Consider the following 19,751-nt stretch of genomic DNA (forward strand, 5'->3'; position numbering starts at 1 on the left):
TGCACGTCCGGAGCCTGTGCTCCACAACGGGAGAGGCCACAACAGTGAGAGGCCCGCGTACTGCAAAAAAAAAAAAAAAAAAAAAAAAATTGGGGTGACAGGCCAGAGCCGACAGAGGCAACAGATATTTGCCGGGATACGTGGAATTACAGTTTATTAAGCTCTCACAGAAGGTGTGAGGCTGTGGAGGTTTGCATTAGCCCCCAGCGTCTGTCTGGGAGTTTTCCACTTAAAAATGCCAGCAAGAAAGCAGATGCGAAAGTGTACGTATTGGATGCATCCCGTGGAGCTTTAACCAGCCTGGGAATTAGCCGTGGAAAATTGTCTGTCATGGGGTGAAGCCTCTGGCTTCCTGCCTCAGTCAGTTCTCTCCACAATGAGAGTCATTCATTCAATAAACATGGAGCGAACTTAATGGTATCCTTCATAACATCAAAATTAAGACGGTAAATTCAATTCCACAAGCATCTCTTCATTACCCTGCACTGTAATTTTTTTTAAACCATAATACTTAATAGACATATGTCTGAGTTCTCCACTGTATGGGATTATTTACACAAGCTCCGTCTTCTTCCGTGGGAGGAGAAGGCAGAGTTAGGTGTAATGTATACATATTTGAACACACCCATGGACACACCTATGTGTAAGCCTGGAACCCGTCAGGGCAGCAGGCGACACTGAGGGAAGTGGAAACAGGACCCACTCTCAGCACTGTCTGTCTTGTTAGGGGGAAATAACCTAGGGAGACTCTCATGGGACCAGAGGCAGCTGGTGCGTCAGGAAGGGTTCCTTTGCACAAGGCGGCCACAGTCCTGCCCCAGATGGACTGCTTGCCCTGTAGGCTCCAGCAGTCTTAAAACACCCACTGGGCAGTGGTAATGGAGGGAGTGGTTTGGGGACCCGAGCTTCCACTTCTGCTGGAACTGCCGCTTGGGGTGCGTTGGGTGGATGTTGCTTTGCCCCGTTGCTGAAGTTGGTCCCGTCCTTGCCGCCTGTAACCTCACACGGAATGCCGGGTCAGAAGTCCACCCTGGTTGTGAATACACATTTGATGGGAAATTACGAACAGAGGCTGGTCCTCCACATGTGGAGGGAAGATGTGTGCAACTGTTGCCCTGAAACCGTGCTTGAGAGTCAGCTCGGCCCAACTGGACACAGACAGCGTTTGTCAGGTTACCAGGCAACCGTAAACAACAAATATGTGTGAGTCTGGGAGGAAGGGGTGGAAAAACCAGGCTTCTTCTAAATATCCTTGTCACTTTTCATAATAAGAGCCCATCCCCAAGTGCTCTCGTGTCCTGGGCTGTGTCAGCCCGAGTCTTGTGTCACCTTCCGTTGTGGCCAAGTGCTCTGGAGTCAGACTGCCCAAGTACACACTCGTGATTGGGGGTGATCTATACTCTCTGAGCCTCAGTTTGCCCATCTCTAAAATGGGGATAATAACAGCTCCAATCTTTCAGAGGATTAAATGACTTGAAGGTGGTCAAGTTCTTAGTACACAGCCTGATAGATAATAGTCCGCAAATACTACCTGATGTTATTCCCCTGTATTGTGCGTTTTCTCAGCAAGCCCCTCATAGGCCAAACCCTTGCAGGGAAACCTCCCTTTGGAGGCTACCGAGAGATCTTCAAACACACATGCCCCCAATACACTCCTGGGGTCTGCCCTGGAAGTCGGGTACGAAGGGGCTGTCCGTTCAGCTGCCAGGTACACACCTCCTCTGGGTCCACTTACCCACCTAGATCTCTGGCCTTGGGCATCCTGGTGGGGGGCTTTCCTCACTGGCTCCCCTCATGTGAGCAGATATTCCCGGTGTGGAGTTGGGCTCCCAAACAGCTGGCCTGCACACTCTGACCTCCTTCCTGCACCCCACCCTCCCCCCTCCTCCCAGCCCTTCCCAGCCTTCCATCTTTGCAGAGGTTTCAAATTGTCCAGGTAGCCACATCTAATCCATCTTTCCTGTTGGTTTCTAGAGAAGCAAGACCCTCCCTGGTTCTTTCCAAAAGCTGTTTGTTTCTCCTTCGGTCGTCAGCTCCTTCAGTTGTCTCCATCCCTGTCACCGTGTAGCCTTTCCCTAAAAAAACTGTCTTGGTGTCCAAGCAGCTCTCCTCAGGAAGGCAGCAGCTGCTGAAGGGCCCTTACTGCGTCAGCGGAGTTCAGGGCCCTGTGCAGTGTCTTCTGTTTTCTGTTCAGAGTGGGGGTTAGCATGTTATGGTAGTTGCCATCCAGCCATCAAAAGTTCCCACCATCTTCCCTTTAAGCCTGCCAAAATTCTTAAAATTCCTTATGTTCTGGATGGACCTTGAGGCATTATGCTAAGTGAAATAAGTCAGTCAGAGAAAGACAAATACTGTCTGATCTCACTCATGTGGAATCCACGAAAGCTGAACTCACAGAAACTCACAGAGTAGACTGATGGTTACCAGGGGCTGAGGTGGGGAACCAGGGAGATGTTGGTCATAGGGTACCAATTTCTAGCAGTGACGTGAGTAAATTTGGGGGCTCTAATGTACAGCGTGGTGGCTAGAGTTAATAATACTGTAATATATACATGAAAGTTGCAGAGAGAGTAGACCTTAAATCTTCTCACAACAACAACAACAACAAAATAGTAATTACGTGGGTGAAGGATGTGGTAACTAACCTTATCGTGGTTAACTAAATTATTTTGTGATCTATACGTGCATCAGATCACACTGTACACCTCAAACTTACACAATGTTATATGTCAGTTATATCTCAGTAAAGCCGAGAAAAAGGATTCCTCACGTTCTCTGTCTAAATAAAAGCTTTACTGAAGTATAACTCACATACCAGCTAATTCACCCATTTAAGGCATACAAGTCAGTGTGCTTTGAGTGTCTTTATAGAGTTGTACATCCATCAACACAATCAATTTTAGAGCATTTTCACTACCACCCCCCCAAATGTCTTACCTTTCAGCTGTCACCCCTCAGTTCCCCCATCCCACCTAGTCATCCCCTAGGAGACGACTCGTCCACTTTCTGTCTCTATAGATTTGTCTCTTCTGGATATTGTATATATAAATAGAGTCCATCATACAATATGTGGCCTTTTGTGTCCGGTTCCTTTCACTTAGCAGAACACATTCAAGGTGTGTCCGTGCTGTAGCTGTGCCAGTGCCTTCATTCCCTTCTAAGGCTGGATGACATTCTATCGTATGACTGTCCCCTATTTTGTTTATTTCTCAGTTGATAGTCGTGTGGGTTGTTCCTTATGTTCTTTTTAACACATTGAGGCCCAGCTCTCTATTTGAGATTGCCTTTCAATTTCCAACCACTTTTATCATTTTTATCACAGCCCCAAATGACTTCTTGGTTTGCTTGTGAACGTAATCCCTGCTCAGACATTATGTTCTGAATACCCATAATAAAATTAAAGGTTCTGTTAAAAAAAAAAAAAAATTTCCGAGACCTGGCAGAAGAAAGGATTCAGCCCATACAGTTTCTCTTTTCTTCTGTGTAATTATTTAGGCTTTAATGATTCACTCAGTTTAGATGAGTGTTCAAACTGGCTGAGAATAAAATGAAGTTTTCCTCCAGGGAGAAGAATATTATGAGTGGGAAACAAAAATACCTTAGAATTTTAGCAGAGGAACACACCAGGCAAGCATGCTTTCTTTTTATGGGTCAGGTGGCACCAGTAACACCCTTATTTAACCCTTTCCTTTTGGGAGCTGATTTCTCCCAGGCGCATTGTCTACCCAGGCCTGGTGTGCAGAGATGATGCCAGTTAGGCCCAGGTGGAACTCTTAAGTTTACTAGATCTCTCTGAAGTTTCTCTAAGTGGTTTTCAGTTTTGCTAGTGTCGAGTGTGAAAATGAGGTCAGATGGAGTAAATGGGATTTGGTGGGTTAAATTGCAGGCCAGGATGCCATGCACTGGAACTGTTCAGCTTTGAATCTCACGTACTCAGGTTTGAACCTCCTGTGTGCTGGTACTGAGCAACGTTTCGCCAGGATTTGCGTTATTGGGTTTTCTGGTGCTGCCTGGGGACCTTGTGTGTCCCTCCCTTAGATGCCTGCCCTGAAGAATTCTTCCTTGAAAATCTCAGTGGTTTGGTAATTACGCCCATCCCTCCTGACTGCTGGATAAATTCACTTCTGGGATTTGAGGATGCATTTAAGGAGGACAAAGGCAAGTTAGCAGAGGTTGTAATGTAACAAGAGGGGAAGCAAAAGCATAATATATTTATACACCAAAATGATCACAAGATGAACATCAAAATTTAATTCAATTTCCTCTCATATATTTGAAAGTTGCTAAGAGGGTAGATCTTAAAAGTTCTCATAACAAGGGAGATAAAAAATTTGTGTGTGTGTGTGTTGATGGATGTGAACCAGACTTACTGTGGTGGTCATTGTGCAGTATACACAAATGTCAATCATTATGCTGTACACCTGAAACTAATGTTATATGTCAATTGTATCTCAATTTTTAAAAATTTGAGATGAACTAATTTTAAAACGTCGTCTCTACTAAGGGGGCTCTTTGATTCTCTCCCTCCAACTTTGTGTGGAAATGGGAAAAACCTTAGGCTTTAGAATTAGTAGATCTTGTGGCCCTTGGGCACATCACTTCCCATCTCTGAGCTTACGTCATAAGGATGATACCTTCCAGCCTACAAGTGGGTTCATGTGAGATCAAATGGGATCACTTGTGCATAACACCCAGGACAGAGTAGATGCTCAACAGCAGCTACTTTTCAAGCTCTTCTCCCCCAAATGATTTTTTTTTTTTTTAACCCTCATTCATACCCAGGTTTTTATTTTATTTTTTTCGGTACGCGGGCCTCCCACTGTTGTGGCCTCTCCCGTTGCGGAGCACAGGCTCCAGACACGCAGGCTCAGCGGCCGTGGCTCACGGGCCCAGCTGCTCCGCGGCATGTGGGATCCTCCCGGACCGGGGCACGAACCCGTGTCCCCTGCATCGGCAGGCAGACTCTCAACCACTGCTCCACCAGGGAAGCCCCCATACCCAGGTTTTAAGAGGAACAGTTTGTAAGGAAGTCCTCTTCCCACAGGATGGTGCCGCTACCTCTCTGTGCTTGAGGGAGACCATCTTTGTCTGCCTTGAGTACCTCGGGCCCGGCAAACATTTGATAGACTTTGCTAATGTTCGGATTTAATAAATCTCAAGAACAGTACAGCCTTTAAAATGAAGTCTGTTCTCCCAATGGGGGGTGGAAACTTTTGCAATGATTATTGGTTTTCATTTACATCCTAATGTTTGAGGATGGGAGCCATAAACTGAAGAGCCAGAAGTAGATACCAGCAACTGAAAATACTGTATGAATGTCGTGAACATCCAAGTAGACGCTTTGTTTTTTCCTCCAGCAGCTTTCTTGGCAGAGAATTAAAAAGGAAAAAAATGGCTGCATGATTTAAGAAAACACTGTGGTGTTTTGGTGATAATAACTTACATTTCTATAATGCTTTCCAGCTTACAGAATGCTTTCCCATTATTATTTCATTGAATTCTCACAAGTCCCAGAGGTAGGTAAGACAATACTATATTATGGTAAAGGAAATGCTGCCTCTACCATTTACCTACCATGTGGCTCTGTGGGTTATTTAAACGCTCTAAGCTTATTTTCCTAAGGTCTAAAATGGGAGTTGAATCATCCCTTTCTTTTAGGATCGCTGTACAGATTATATGAGCTAATGCATAAACAATACCAGCGACAGAGTAAGTGCTTAATAACTGGCAACTGTTACTATGTTCTTAGGTATAATAATCCTCACTTCACAGATGAGGAAACTAAAAATGACCACCCATTTGCCGAAGATCACACCATTTGTAATTAGCAGAACTGGAATGCAAATCAGATTCCTCTGCCCTCCGCTTTAGTCCTCTTTCCATTACACCTTAGCTGACATGTGCCATTCAGGACTGTTTCAGTGCTTCTGCCAGCAAGGTCCCCCACAAGAATGAGCCTCTTACCAGTTTCTCTGATGCGCTTATCTTTTCCACATCTGATTTTGTGTTCACAGAACATCATCAAGAAGGTGATCGGGCAGAAGTTTGTGTATAAATTCGTCTCTTTCCCGGAGATACTGAAAATGGACCCTCACGCGGTAGAGATCAGCCGGGAGAGCCTTTTGCTGCAGGACAGCGAGTGCAAGGCGCCCCCCGAGAGCCGCGAGGCCCACAGACACGGCCTGTCCGCCCTCAAGAGCGCCAGCCGCAACGAGTACATCCACTCGGGCCTGTACTCGTCCTTCACCATCAACTCCCTGCAGAACCCACCCGAGTCCCTCAAGGCCATCAAGACGGAGAAACTGGAGGAGCCTCCGGAAGACAGCCCTCCCGTGGAAGAAGTCAGGACTGTCATCAGGTTTGTGACCAACAAAACCGACAAGCACATCAGCAGGCCCGTGGTGTCCCTGCCCTCCACGTCGGAGGCCTTCCTGGCCTCGTCCGTCTCCGCCAAGATCTCCTCGTTAATGTTGCCAAACGCCGCCGCCAGCATCTCGTCTGCCTCACCCTCCTCCTCTCGGTCCCCGTCCCTGTCCCCGAACTCGCCCCTCCCCTCCGAACACAGAAGCCTCTTCCTGGAGGCCGCCTGCCATGACTCGGATTCCCTAGAGCCCTTGAACCTGTCATCGGGCTCCAAGACCAGGTCTCCATCTCTTCCCCCAAAGGCCAAAAAACCCAAAGGCTTGGAAATCTCCGCACCCCCGCTGGTGCTCTCCGGCACCGATATCGGCTCCATTGCCCTCAACAGCCCGGCTCTTCCCTCGGGATCCCTCACCCCAGCCTTCTTCACCGCCCAGGTAAGAGCCGTCTCCGTCATCCTGGCCGCCCCCAGACTCAGTGGCTTAGCGGAAGGGAGGAAAGAGCAACCGAAGCAACTTCCTTCTGCCCCCAAAGGATAATCCGAGGGTCCCTGTGGCAAAGTCACCGTGTCACTGTGCGGGGAAATTACTTTTCCATGCCCAGGTGGGAGCATACACAAGAGGAAAGGCTTAGGGTATTGGCTACAGTGGGATGCTTGATTGGTTTCTAGCTTTTAGGGGCCTAAAGCGATCGTAAGATGGAATACGCACACTGGCCGTCAAAGCAGATCCAAACAGTGATTCCTAGGGAAAGCTGAGCAGGCCGGTGACGTTTCAGAAGGCGCCTGGGCTTTATGAAAATGTTATGGGAGAATCCTCTCTGGGGGGCCCTTGGTAAGTAGCCGTTTGTTTTCTGTTAATAAGAAAATAGATGCTAACCAATACGGCCATTGCAGTCGTCAGTGGGGAGCTGGGTTGTCCTGTAGTCTCTAATAAGAAATGCAGGGGCCACAGCAAACGGTGAGAAAGAGAAGCTTCAGTGAAAAACAGTGCTAGTCTGAGAAAGCCCAGGTCCACAGGATAGGGGAGAGGAAAGCAAACTCGTGGAGCAGGAAAAGTCTTCGGTGCTACTAACTCCAACATGAAGGCGGCCTTTTCCTCTAAATACGGTATTCAGATGCTCACCCTTGTCCAGCTGGCAGCTGCAGGGCAAACACAGAGCAGGTACTGGTAAACCTACTTCTGCTTCCTCTGGAAAACTGGATGCGTTTCAGTGGCAGAGGTTAAGTGCATTGGCTTTGGGGTCACAGACCTGGATTCAGTCCCTGGCTGCACTGCTGGGTGGAAACGTGACTGCGGGTACTTGCTCTCTGAGCCAGTTTCCACATCTGTGCAATGGATTGTTGTGAGGATTAAAGGGGATAATGGCCGTGGGAAGAGAGCTGGCTACAACCGGCAGGTTTTAGTATCATGTGACTTTGTGGCACCAGGGTGGGGTCATGCTTGAGGTGGGTAGGAGCTCTCTGTCCCCTGCCTCTGTCCCCATCGCTGTAGGTGTCCTTGCTGTCACCATCATTAGTAGCAGCATAATTGAGCTGCTCGTGTGTGCCAGGTACTGTTCTAAACACCGTCCATGCACCGTCTCAGTTATTTTTCATCACAGGCCCGTGAAGGAGATACTATTATTGTCCCATTTTCCCAACAGAGGTAAATGAGGCACGGAGGTAAAGTAACTCATCCAAGGTCACACAGCTAATAGGCCACAGAGGTGAACTTGAACCCGGTTAGTCCGCTCCAGAAGCCATGCTCTTTAAGTAAAATGCTCTCGGCGTGTGCACTGGGAAAATGCCCACTTGTCCCTGATCATGAGATGTCCGTGGAGTCTGCAGACAACTGAAAGCAGCTCTTGGGCATTTTCCTCTCCATGGCTTCTCCCAGATGATTGTGGCCCAGGGATTTCGTGTCGGCTCAGCTTGTGAGCTGGTGGTGACGGCAGGCTGCCACGGAGGGGAGGGCTAAGGGCTCGCGTGTGTGCTCTTACGTGGGGCATTTCCTGACCAAGCAAAACTGTCCAGTGACTAAGGACCGCTGAGTAAATGGCTCAGGCGCAGCGGCTTCCGATGTCGCTCAGAGAAGTAACTAGAGAAGCGGGCCAGGGGGTGCAATCTGAGGATCTCCTCCGCGGCCTCCTCTGTGTTTCCAGCTGTGAGGTGTAGAGAGGCCTAGAGCCAGGCCCAGGCCAACTCTGATTTCGGTCCCTGCTTTCTCTGTGTATCACCGTCTCTGAACACGTGCCAGTCCTGTAGTTGCGTCGGAGGAAAGCGGCTTGGGCGTGGGAGGAAAGCGGCTCGGGCTAGCCCTGTGGTTATGGGCCTGGACGTAGTGAATTTAGGGAGGCTCTGGGCAGTGGGACTGAGGATGTGTGGCTGGGCCGAGGGGAGGGGGGACAGTGACACGAGTTAGGGACAGAGGGTGGATGTGGAGGAATGGATGCAAAGCTCAGGACTGGGAGACGGCGGCGTCTACTAGAATGGCCTGCCAGCAGGGAGGGGGAAGCACGGGAAAGCCAGATGTTTAACAGAGGACCTGTGCCTTAGGGAGATGCACTGGCTGGTCCTCCCAGGCTGTGAGGGCGGGCCTCGACCTGTGAACGAGCGCCATGACGTCCAAGATGTGGGAGGGCGCTTCCCGAGGGGAGAGAGAGGCACAGGGCAGGGTCTGGACTAGGACAGGAGAGGGGAAGACTAGGACAGCCTGGGCCTTGGATCAGGTGTGAGGGGGTGGCGTTGGGGGCTAGGTAGTGTCTGAAGCCATTCAGAGCTAACGGAGTCAACGGCTGCCCTTGGGAGATGGCGGAGTCTCAGGACTTGAGATCCCCTCACCTTCTAGTGGGCTCAGCTCTGTTCCTGGAGCGCCTGTGGCTGACAGGGAGGGAGAGGTGAGGCCAGGAGGGAGAAACCAGAGAGAGCAGAGGAAGGGCAGGACCCAGGGGTGGGGTGTTCCCCCAGGTGGGTTCTCTGAGAGCAGACAGGAGAGTCAAGTGGTTTTATCTCGACTTGCCAAGCCTTGAGTCTTTTAGGATTTCGGGGAGGCCTCGAGTCAGTGTAGGATTTGGATTCTCAGAGAACAGGAGCTGTTACAGGTGCCCCAGAAACTAATCCACCAGCCCCTGGTTCTCCCTCCAGTGCACAGTCAGAAACAGCATCAGCTCCTCAGCAGTTCTCCTGAAGTCCACTGGGCCTCAAACTGAGGGGTGAGCCCATCTCCCTGAAATCGCCCCCAGGGACGGGAGCGAAGGACTCCTGTTGGCCCCCAGGTCAACTCTGGGGGGGTTCCTCTACCCAAGGGAGCATGGGGCGTTTCTCTCACAGGCAGCAGTGGTGCCTCACTCCGCGGCTCACTGGCTTCTCTCCTCCCTTAGCACTTTCTGTCGCAGAAACTGCACTTTCTGTGGGGTGTGCAGTGTGTACGCAGAAACATTTGGTTACCTGTGGGGACCGCCTATCAACTTTCTTCGTGGCTAGCTTTAAAAGAGATAAAAGTGTGCTGTAATAATTTGATACCCTGAAAATGAAGTTCCCAAGAACTTGTATTTATTCCAAGAATGATTTATATTTTACTGATTCATTTATTCCAAGAATAATTCCCAGTTAGTTTCAGCTAGAAGCATGGCAGGAAGAAGGGTAGGATTAAGCATCTCAGCCTGCTTAGGGTCATGTGGTTACAGTGCCCCCCAAGGAGGGACCTCATTAAACCACATACCTCGTGTAGGCCCAAATTCAGATTTGAAATTTCAAGCTACAGCATGATGGGCATGAAAAAGCATCGGCATCCTGCCACTCCCCCAACATCAAAACCGCCACTCCCATCAAGAATACTTGGGGCACATCTGCTGGCACCCATACAAAATGCAGTTGAGATTAGTCTCATGAGTCTTTGAGAAACGATGACAAATGTAGACAGACACGATGATCACCACGAGGCAGCCCCAGCGTGGACTGTGAGAAACAAATGAGAATACAAAAGCCAGCTGGCACCAAGGAGGGAGGTAGTTGGAGCTCAGCCACCGAGGTCATATTGGGCTGTTGCTAGAAAAACAAGAATGTTATCTCTGATGGCATGAGCTACAGAAATTGAGATGGGGGTGGGGGGAGGAGCCAGGATGTGAAACCCTCCTGGTTTCCAGCCAGGCACCATGGAAGCCCAGATGGTGCCAGCTGGAACTTCTGATTCTCTGTATCTTCTGCATCTGGGTGTCACCTGTCCCTCTTCCTTCCATTTGTCTCTTCTGTTAGGTCTCTCCCTCCTCCTGTCTTACCAGTGTAAAGTTAGTTCAGAATCGGAGGTTGGCTCATTGCACGTCCCTCCATTTATGCCAAGGCCTCTGTTCATCTCACACGTGATGTCTAAGATGTTGAACTCAGATACGTGCGGGCACCAGGGCGTGAACTCACATCAGAGTCTGAGCATGCATGCCCCGGGCTGTTTTATTAGTAGCGGCTTTGGGTTAACACTAACTGAGTAGAGACAGCTTGCTGAGGACTGAAATGCTAAAACCTCCTTCCTGCATTTACCGATGGATGTGACAACCTTGAGCCCAGATCATAAGGTGGGAATTGGGAGGAAAATGGATGCGTGTGGTGAGGAGCGTGTGGTGAGGAGCGTGTGGGTAGACTGCCTCCTGGCTCAGCTCCGGAGTGCTTTGCATCTTATTGTCTCTTTTGCCATGATCACAAAAGGAAGTAAGTTTGTTTTTTTTTTCCCTTCATCCCACTCCGTAACACTGCCCTAGCTCAGCCTGCAGCTTTCTCCATACTGGCCCTACAGAAGGAGGATGTCCTTTTAGGGGCTCTGTTCAGTGGAGGATGTCATTGGTAGACTTTTGGGTGACTTGACACTCCAGCTGAAGGTTCTTGCTTCTCCCAGCTCTGGATTGCCTAAGATGAACAAAGTGTGATCGTCGCCCTCCCTCTTGCCACCCTGGGGCCCGTCTTTTCTGTAGATCCTTTGTGGATCTGCCGACTTCTCCCCAGTTCTACCCTTATTCTATTTTTCCCCCTAACTCTTACCGTAGCTCCCCTGGACCAATAGGGAATTCTCCTCTTTGTCCTCTTTTCCTTCAGATCAGCACATTCAGTGCTACACAAACTTGTGTGTGACTCTACTTCTTTTTGGAAGTTCTTAAAACCATGTTTTTATTTGAATTCAGACAACTCTAGGAGTTTCCAGAGGTTCACTGTCAACCTTTTGAGGATTTTTTTAAACCACAAAATGGCACTGTCATGGATTCTGTTGGCATCCATGGGAGATTAAGATTAGAGATGTTTGTTGCTACAACCTGCCCAACCATCGGCTAGGCACCTGGAGATACAGAGGTGAGCAAGACAGACACAGTTCCTGTTCTCATGAGCTTACAAGCTTGCGGTCCAGTAGGTAAAGAATAAGGGCAATACATAACGTGGGGTGGTGTGAAATTATAGAGGGCCCTGGGAACTCACTGAGGAATTTAGACTTGTTTTGATGGGAAATTAATAGCTGCTGAAGGTGTAAGTCAAGGGAAACAAAAATTTCTGTTAGAATCTATCAACAAATAATTATTTAGCATTATTTGCAAATCACAGGAAGGACACCAAAAGTACAAGTGCCTATTTTTATGACCTTAGGACCTAGCCATGACAAGGCATACACACGCACAAGGTGGCACACGGCAAGAGCCAGATACACAGTGCAGAGAAGTACGTTAGGAACAGAAGGGGGAAAGAACATGTAGTTCAATTCAACAAACCCAGACTGAGCACCTATCATGTGTCACAGGCTTTGCTTGGAGCCGGGGGCGCAAACGTGAATTAGATAGTCCGTTAGTTGGGAGGGAACTCGTAACTTAAGTTGGTTAATATAGTATCCCAGACACAGTACAAATGGAATTCTTAGGTATAAAAGGAATACTAAGGAAGACGGTATTAACTTTCTTGGGGATGGGGAAGGGTGTTGAAAAGGTGTTCGTGGAAGGGGTGATCACACTTGGGCAGGGTGTTAAAGGATCAGCAGCAATTTATCTGGCACATGGGGTGAACGGGGCACTGTAGGCAGAGGAACACCTTGAGCCAAAGCATAAAGATGTGCAACAGCCTTGTGCATTAGGGCAGAACAGTAGTTCAGTAAGAGGGGAGGATACATTCCAAAGGTATAGGAAGTGGTGGAAGATGGAGCCTGAGTGACATAGTTGAGAATTGTGTTTTAGAAACCGTCCTGATGACGTGGATTAGGGAGGGGAGAGGCTGGAAGCAGTTAGGATATGACTGTAAAATTCCAGGTGAAAGACAATGAGGACCTAAGGCTGTGACAGTGGCATGAGGCGAAAAGCGATGGTTCTGGGGGACACAGGGACTGCCACCAACAGGACTTGGTGATGGGTGTGGAGGTGCTAGGGGAGAGCCAGAAGTTGAGTATGAGTTTCACGGAAGGAAAGAAGCTCATGGGGAAAGGTTACAGGTCCGGTTTGGGCTGTGTTGAGTTTGAGGCGCCTGAAGGACATTCAGGAGGAAACACCCAGCTGCAGTTGGGGCTAAGGAGAGAGGCTGGGGATGGTCAAGGGATGGTCACTAACTGCAGAAGCAGATGCGATCACTTGTGGAACGGCTCTAGCCCAGGGGACCATGGGCTGAGTGGTCAGGACAGTTCTGGAATGAGTGCTGAAGAACGAGTAGGTTGGAATTGTGTGGTGCTCAGGACACTTCAACCAAAGCTGGGGGTGGGGGCGTGCGCGGGGGTGGGGGGGGCTTTCACATGAAACTAGGCTATGGGGGAACCTAGAATTATGGCCAGGGAGGTTGTACTCTTTTTTTCCCTGAAACTAAACACAGTGTCTTAAGGGGATTGATTCAGTCAGTGGCAGTGCTCAGAACAGACTGGAAGGGAGAGATCAGAGGCAGCTGCCACCTAAGTTGATAGGGGCTCGGATGCAGCAAGACTGGAAATGAGGGGGTAAACAGGAGTGTCAGTTCCAGGAAGTGTCCACAGGCCATGCCCAGAGGGTGTGGCAGGGGGTGAGGGGAAGGCATTTTGCGCCTCAGTGACTGGACGCGGGGTCGTAGACAGGGCTGTGAGTACAGGGATAGTGTCTTGTTCTACCATTGTTTCTCTGGCGCCTGATACATACTATGTACTCGGTCAGTGTTTGTCGAGTGGGTAAATGGTGCTCCTGTTGATAGAAATGGATGCGTCATAAACACTGGACACGGGGTTGTAGACAGGGCTGTGAGTACAGGGATACTGTCTTGTTTTACCATTGTTCCTCTGGCGCCTGATACATACTGTGTACTCGGTCAGTATTTGTTGAGTGGGTAAATGGTGCTCCTGTTGATAGAAATGGATGCGTCATAAACACTGGACACGGGGTTGTAGACAGGGCTGTGAGTACAGGGATAGTGTCTTGTTCTACCATTGTTCCTCTGGTGCCTGATACATACTGTGTACTCGGTCAGTATTTGTTGAGTGGGTAAATGGTGCTCCTGTTGATAGAAATGGATGCGTCATAAACACTGGATTTGGAAAGAAGGTGGTGAGTTTGTGCCGTCTGGTTGAGGGGAAATCAGGAATCTCCTTTGAGGAGGTGGAGGGCATTTTGATGGTCAGAGGGCATGACCCAGGAGGAGGGCACTCAGGAGGGGTGTGTCTGGACAATGTTCGCTCACCAGGTTTAGCTCAAATATGAGGGCTTTCTAGAAGACTCAGTATTAAGTGTAAGAAGAACTGAGTGGGGAGGATGAAACGAGGTCCTGAGAGGAGGGTCTTTCCCCTTGAAAATGAACACCCATTGCCTTTAGGCCCTAGGGCATCCCCTTCCCTGGCAGGTGCCAGGATCAGTAAGTCCCTATCTGCCATTCAGAAGAGCTCATTTGCTAAGACATTCTTCAGTGAAGGAAGAGGAAGCGTGCGTTTTGCTGGTGGCTTCTTTCTTTAGCCTCTACCTCGGGCTCAGCTTACTCTCCATGACTCAAGGTGCTTGTGGAGAGAGGCTGTGAAAGCTCCCATGATACCAGAAATAACCCAGGCCAGGCTTTATAGGAATCTTCCCTAAAAGAGCAACCAACCAGTTTTTTTCTCTGCGGCCACAGGATCTTCAGGCAGAACAGGGATGGGAGGGAGAGGAGTGAATGAAGTCATTTTACAGTATTTATTTGCATGTATTATAGAAGACATTTCGAATGTATTTAACATGAGAAACAGAAGGCTACTGTATTCTGAGTATATCCTGTATCCCTTAGAAACAAATATGCAAAACATCTCAAATTCAGACATGGGTATGAATTTTAGACTATGAAAATATATTCTACACCTCGTATGTTGCTCAGAGGATTAAAAAGAAATGGATATATATTTATGGCCATGGATGAGAGAAAGGGAGCTGGCTATGTTTTGTAGTTTAGCAGATTCACTGTCTCTTTAGAGCTGTGAGACTTTCATTGGTAGGTAAACTAGGAGGCCCTGAACACATTGGTTAGTAAGTGTCAATGTGGCATACTGTGGTTGGGACCTGGATTCAGAGTAACATGGAAATACTAGTTCTCAGATCACCTGAGCTGTGGACTTGACCCTAACGTGACTGAGAGGAACCTTAAAGCACCAGCTGACTAGGTTGGTTTGTCTATTTCAGAACATTAAGTACTTTTCCATATACAGTTGAGGATTTCTCCCATGAATAGGTGAAATACAGTTCATCAGGTACACTTTTAATTAATTACTAATGATAACAGTCCTGAACACTTACTGAGCATTTGCTCCAGGCACATATTAAGAGCTTTACATAGATCATTTATTCTTCCTAACAATCCTGTAATGTCAAAAAAGTAGGCATTTTTCTCCCTGTCTTGCAGATTAGGAAACTGAGGCATAGAAAGGTTACCTAGCTAGTAAGTAGTGGTTCTGAGATTGGAACCCTGGCAGAGCCCATGCGGAGACACTAAGCCTGAACCGTTAGGCCGGATGGCCTGGCACGTTTGTGAAATTGCCTTGAATTAGAACAAATGGGAAACTTATCCAAAACAAGTATTTATCCTAGTAACCTCATAGGTCATTCAATATGTAGGAAATGCTGTAGAACCAAAGACTCAAATAATTTGAGTCTTTTCAGCAGCTTGTTTGAGAACCTTTGGATGTTTGTCTCCTTTCCACTGAACAGAGCAGACCTTTCAACTTAGGTTTAAGCTAAATGTTCCGGATAATGAACGAAGCTGCTAAGGCCACTTCTAGGAAAAAAGAACACGTCAGCATCTAGCATGATGCAATCTGAAATGCTGGCGCCCTTGCTGTCGTTCTTCCTACACAGAGCACCTTACCGACATCACAGAACCACCGAGGGGCCCCTCCTAGTCAGCTAAGGTACAAAACCACCCTGGCCAGGGCGCTTGGCTCCGCTGAGAATAAAAGCTATGCAGACTTGCCAGCTGGGGCGGTAAGTGTTGTTTCTTCTGCACTCTGGCTGGCTTGCAGGCCAGGACTCCTGCTGCGTGTATGCAAGCAAATGCAATCCTTGGCACTCTCCCAGGAAGCCCAGAGTTCTGGCTTTATACCCAATCTGACAAGAAAGGATTTGTTTTTTCCCCCCTCCAAACCATTGCCAGGGAGATGAATTCTCATGAACCCCATATCCGGAGTGAAATCTGGAAAACCCAGTTCAGAGCTTTTGATGAAGCTGCTACAGGGTATTTTAGCAGCAGATCCTGAAGTATTAAAGGGCTGTTGATAGGGAAAGTGAAGCTTGGGAGGCCCTTTAAAAAATGTGTGTGTGTGTGTGTAGCCAAAGGAATGGATGTCCACTGTAGAAAAATAAGAAAATATAGATAAGAAAAAATAAAATATAGATAAATCCCCTTTCATGGGATCCCATTTACTTGTACAATAAATCTTGTTTAATGCGTGAGGAGGAGCAGATTGAAGAGCACCTGGACAAAAGTTGCTAGGAACTTGAGTTTTCTACTAGAATGCTTAAGGAAGGTAACGTTTCCATACTTTCTTCCTTTATAAAATTGCTCATACAGTTAGCATTGAAATAAATTAAGCTGCACAGCCCTGCAGAAATAACAAAGTTGTCAGATTTTCCTAAAATGGTGAAGCTTGTTTCTTGGTTTGTGGCTAATGCCCCTGGCCACACTACTGACCACAGCTGGAGTCAGGTGATACCTGTATCAAAAACTGTGTGTGTGCTTCTTTCCCAGACACCAAATGGATTGCTTCTGACCCCGAGCCCACTGCTGTCCAGCATACATTTCTGGAGCAGCCTTAGTCCAGTTGCTCCACTGAGTCCTGCCCGGCTGCAAGGGCCAAACACGCTGTTCCAGGTGAGCATTTGGAAACGAACTTTTAAATGTGGAATTTCTAAGGGATGTGTTTCCCCAGTAAATCCTGCAAGGTAATATTTTCACTAAATGTAGGGCAGAGCTCACTGTTTAAGTTTCCAAAAGGAATTCATGTTCACGTGGCTGCAAAAGGCTGTCTTCAGAGGCACGTATTTTCACTGAGGTGGAGTTCTCACGTCAGATACCCATAAATAGAACAGTTAGTTCTTGAAGTGTTTTGGATATTTTCACTGACTATGAAAACTGGAAACTTATTAAGGAAAAAAAATTTTTAATTGTATTTTATAAAATCTCATAAAAGACTAATACTAATACATACAAATAAAAATATATAAATAAATACTAATCTATTAGTCAACATAGTGACATCACAAAATAAATTGAAAAATAGTGAACAGCTTCTCCAAACTGTAATAGAAAAGTTACCTGCATAATTCTATGAATCAGAATCAAGTTCTTGTTCCAAAAAAAAAAAAAAGCTTCCAGGTCATTTGGTTAAAAATGAATTAAGCCTCCGCTGTTTTATCTTGTAAAACTCCCTGTACTAGGTAAGCACATTCATTAGTCATTCCCACACTAGAATCCTGCAGTAGCATCACTTGCTATTGTGTGGAAATCAGTATTTCCTCTTGGAGAGGATTACTCTCCAAGATTACTTGGTGACCAAGTAATTACTCAGTGACCAAGATGTCACTGTTTGAATATGTGAATGTAGTATAGGAGGGATCCTAGGGACAGGATGAAGCGAAACTGGATAAAGTACAAACCCCCTCTTGACCTGATTCTAGCCTGGTCTGTCTCATTCACCCTGCATCCCACGTCTGCCCCCGCCCCCCAACATGGCTTACCCCAAGTTAGTTGTGGTTCTTTTGCTCTCGTTGCATCTAGCGCTTGCCACTTTGTATTCATCTCGCAATCTCCCCACTAAACTGTGGGCCCTCAAGAGGCCATCTTGTTTGCTGTGGTGTGCGCCTGGCATCTAGCACATTTCTTGGCACACAGTAAGTATCACTGGCTGACTAAGGAATGGATGCCTCAGCATTCATCAAGAGATGTCTAAGAAAGTTAAGTGTTGAAAAGATCAGGCCTCCAGTGCTTTTCTGAGTTGTTCATTTTGCTTGTCAAGTTTAATATCTACTTCTGTGCCATGGGCTGTACATGCTGGTATTTAGGGTCTCATTGGGAGAAAGGTGGAGCTAAAGAGGTTTTGATTACTATCTTGCTTCTCTGGTTTCCTAATAGGGTTGAGGTAGGGTGTCATGATGTGACTATATCCCTGGAGTAATCAGGTTTCTCTTCCTGGCCCTTCGTCTCATCACAAGAAATTGAGGATATGGTCATGCACAGCCAATGTGGTGATTCTTAGCCATTTTAACTCAGGCAAGGAAACAAAAACTAGAAATAGTGAGCAAAAACCAGTGAGCAAGTGCAGTATTAGGCAAGTTTTAGATTAGATTAGTAATCTTTTGGTGGGGGAACTAACAGACCTTATTTCCTGGAAGTCTCCAGATGGGAGCAGCAGAGAGTTCCCGAGCAGAGCAGAAAGGAGTTAGTTGTATGGTGCATACGTACAGCCAGCTCCATGGCGGTAGGGACTGTAATACTACTCTCTAATCCTAGAACCTAACACAGGGCCTCTCTAGGCTTCCCTAGATACTTGTGAATAATGAACGGACTCTTACTTCCCTCCTTACTGGGAATTCTGCCACCTGACTGGTGCAGGGCTTGGTGACCTCCGAAGGAAGCCATGGAGAACTACTGGTTGGGAGTTCTTTGAGATCTCTTGCCTTAGACACTAAACCTTTTCCAGCCCGTTACTCCCAACAGGAACAGTGGTTCGTGTCCATAGTGATTCTACACATTAGTAGGGTATCAGGAGCTCTGGGAATTGAGAGATCGGCATATCCCTCCTCTTCAGTCACTACTGTAGACCAGTGGTTCTCAAAGTTAACGTGCAACAGAATCAGCTGGAGGGTGGGTTAAAATGCAGTTTGCTGAGCCCCACCCCCCATTTCTGATTCAGAAGGCCTAGGATGGGGCCTGATAAAAACATTCTTTCAAGTTCCTAGTGATGCTGCTGCTCCAGGAACCACACTTTGAGAACCACTGAGGACCAGCGGTTCCTAATTGACATTTAGAATTCTGCAGAAGAAATGCTGCATTTAAAGGCTACCTGCTCAGAATTTTGATTTCACAAACTGGACCTGTCCTCTTCTCCTGGAACCATGCAAAACAATTCCTGAAAAGGAAAGTGCAACCAGGTTTGGATGTCTGACAGGTCACGTGGCCTTGGGCCCTCTTTTTGGGATTGGGATCCATGAGACTAAGGAAAAACAATTTTGTACCTTTTAGAGTATTATTACTCTTCCTATGATAAGAGCATTGAGCTGGTGAAAGCTGAAATTAGCAGTTTTGAAAATGGTAAACAACATGGTAAGAAGAAGAAGAAGAATTTGATTTTTAATAATTAGACATTTCAAATGATGGATTTCAGAATTCAGATTACTATCAACAGTGCCCCCTTTTTAAACTAATGAAAATAAGTTTCTTTAAAAATAGCAAGCCTCTATCACATATGCTATGTGAATGTGTTAGAGGAGGAAACAAATTAGACTTGGCCTATAGTAAGTTTTAAATGATGCTGGCAGATTTCCTGCTATGATGATTAGAAAAGATCAGAATCCTTAGGGTAACAGTTGACAGAGCTGAGGGGTTTTGCCACAGAAGGTCCCCTGATATTACTATAGTAATTGAGAGCAGATACTGAAAATTTTAAGGGAAGGAGAGTGAAGATATATCACCCTTTCTAGAAGAGGTATGCTTTGGAATCTAGACACGTTTTAGTGAAGAGAGAGATGCCAAAGACATTGTGCTAGATCTAAATATACAACCTGGATTTATAAATAGAGATGGGTTACAACTGGACTGTTTAGCATTTTAAGCTTGTCTTTAGGATGTCTGTTCCACTTCTGAAACAGATTTTGATCAGATTTGGAATACACCTAGTCGGTACAGCTATATCTTGAAACAAGGTAATTTTCAATTGAGAATGTTTTCTGTAATTTTTAATTCAACAAATCTAACCCAGCAAATA

The 19,751-nt window shown here is 47.0% G+C and overlaps 2 protein-coding genes across 2 annotated transcripts in view; one reads left to right on the forward strand and one right to left on the reverse strand.

Moving 5' to 3' along the window:
- Window positions 1-19,751, forward strand: part of ELK3 (ETS transcription factor ELK3) — a 69,296-nt gene that overhangs the window by 44,261 nt on the left and 5,284 nt on the right. Inside the window, exons 3-4 of the mRNA XM_004269519.3 lie at window positions 6,015-6,797; window positions 16,517-16,639. Of these exons, the coding sequence (XP_004269567.1) occupies window positions 6,015-6,797; window positions 16,517-16,639 (906 nt within the window). The remainder of the gene's footprint in view (window positions 1-6,014; window positions 6,798-16,516; window positions 16,640-19,751) is intronic.
- CDK17 (cyclin dependent kinase 17) overlaps window positions 9,133-19,751 on the reverse strand; it is a 123,977-nt gene continuing 113,358 nt past the window's right edge. The window contains exon 19 of the mRNA XM_049695031.1: window positions 9,133-10,297. The gene's annotated coding sequence lies outside the window, so the exon portion shown is untranslated. The remainder of the gene's footprint in view (window positions 10,298-19,751) is intronic.

Source organism: Orcinus orca, chromosome 11 (assembly GCF_937001465.1).
Source record: "Orcinus orca chromosome 11, mOrcOrc1.1, whole genome shotgun sequence".
In the NCBI taxonomy this organism is placed as follows: domain Eukaryota; kingdom Metazoa; phylum Chordata; class Mammalia; order Artiodactyla; family Delphinidae; genus Orcinus; species Orcinus orca.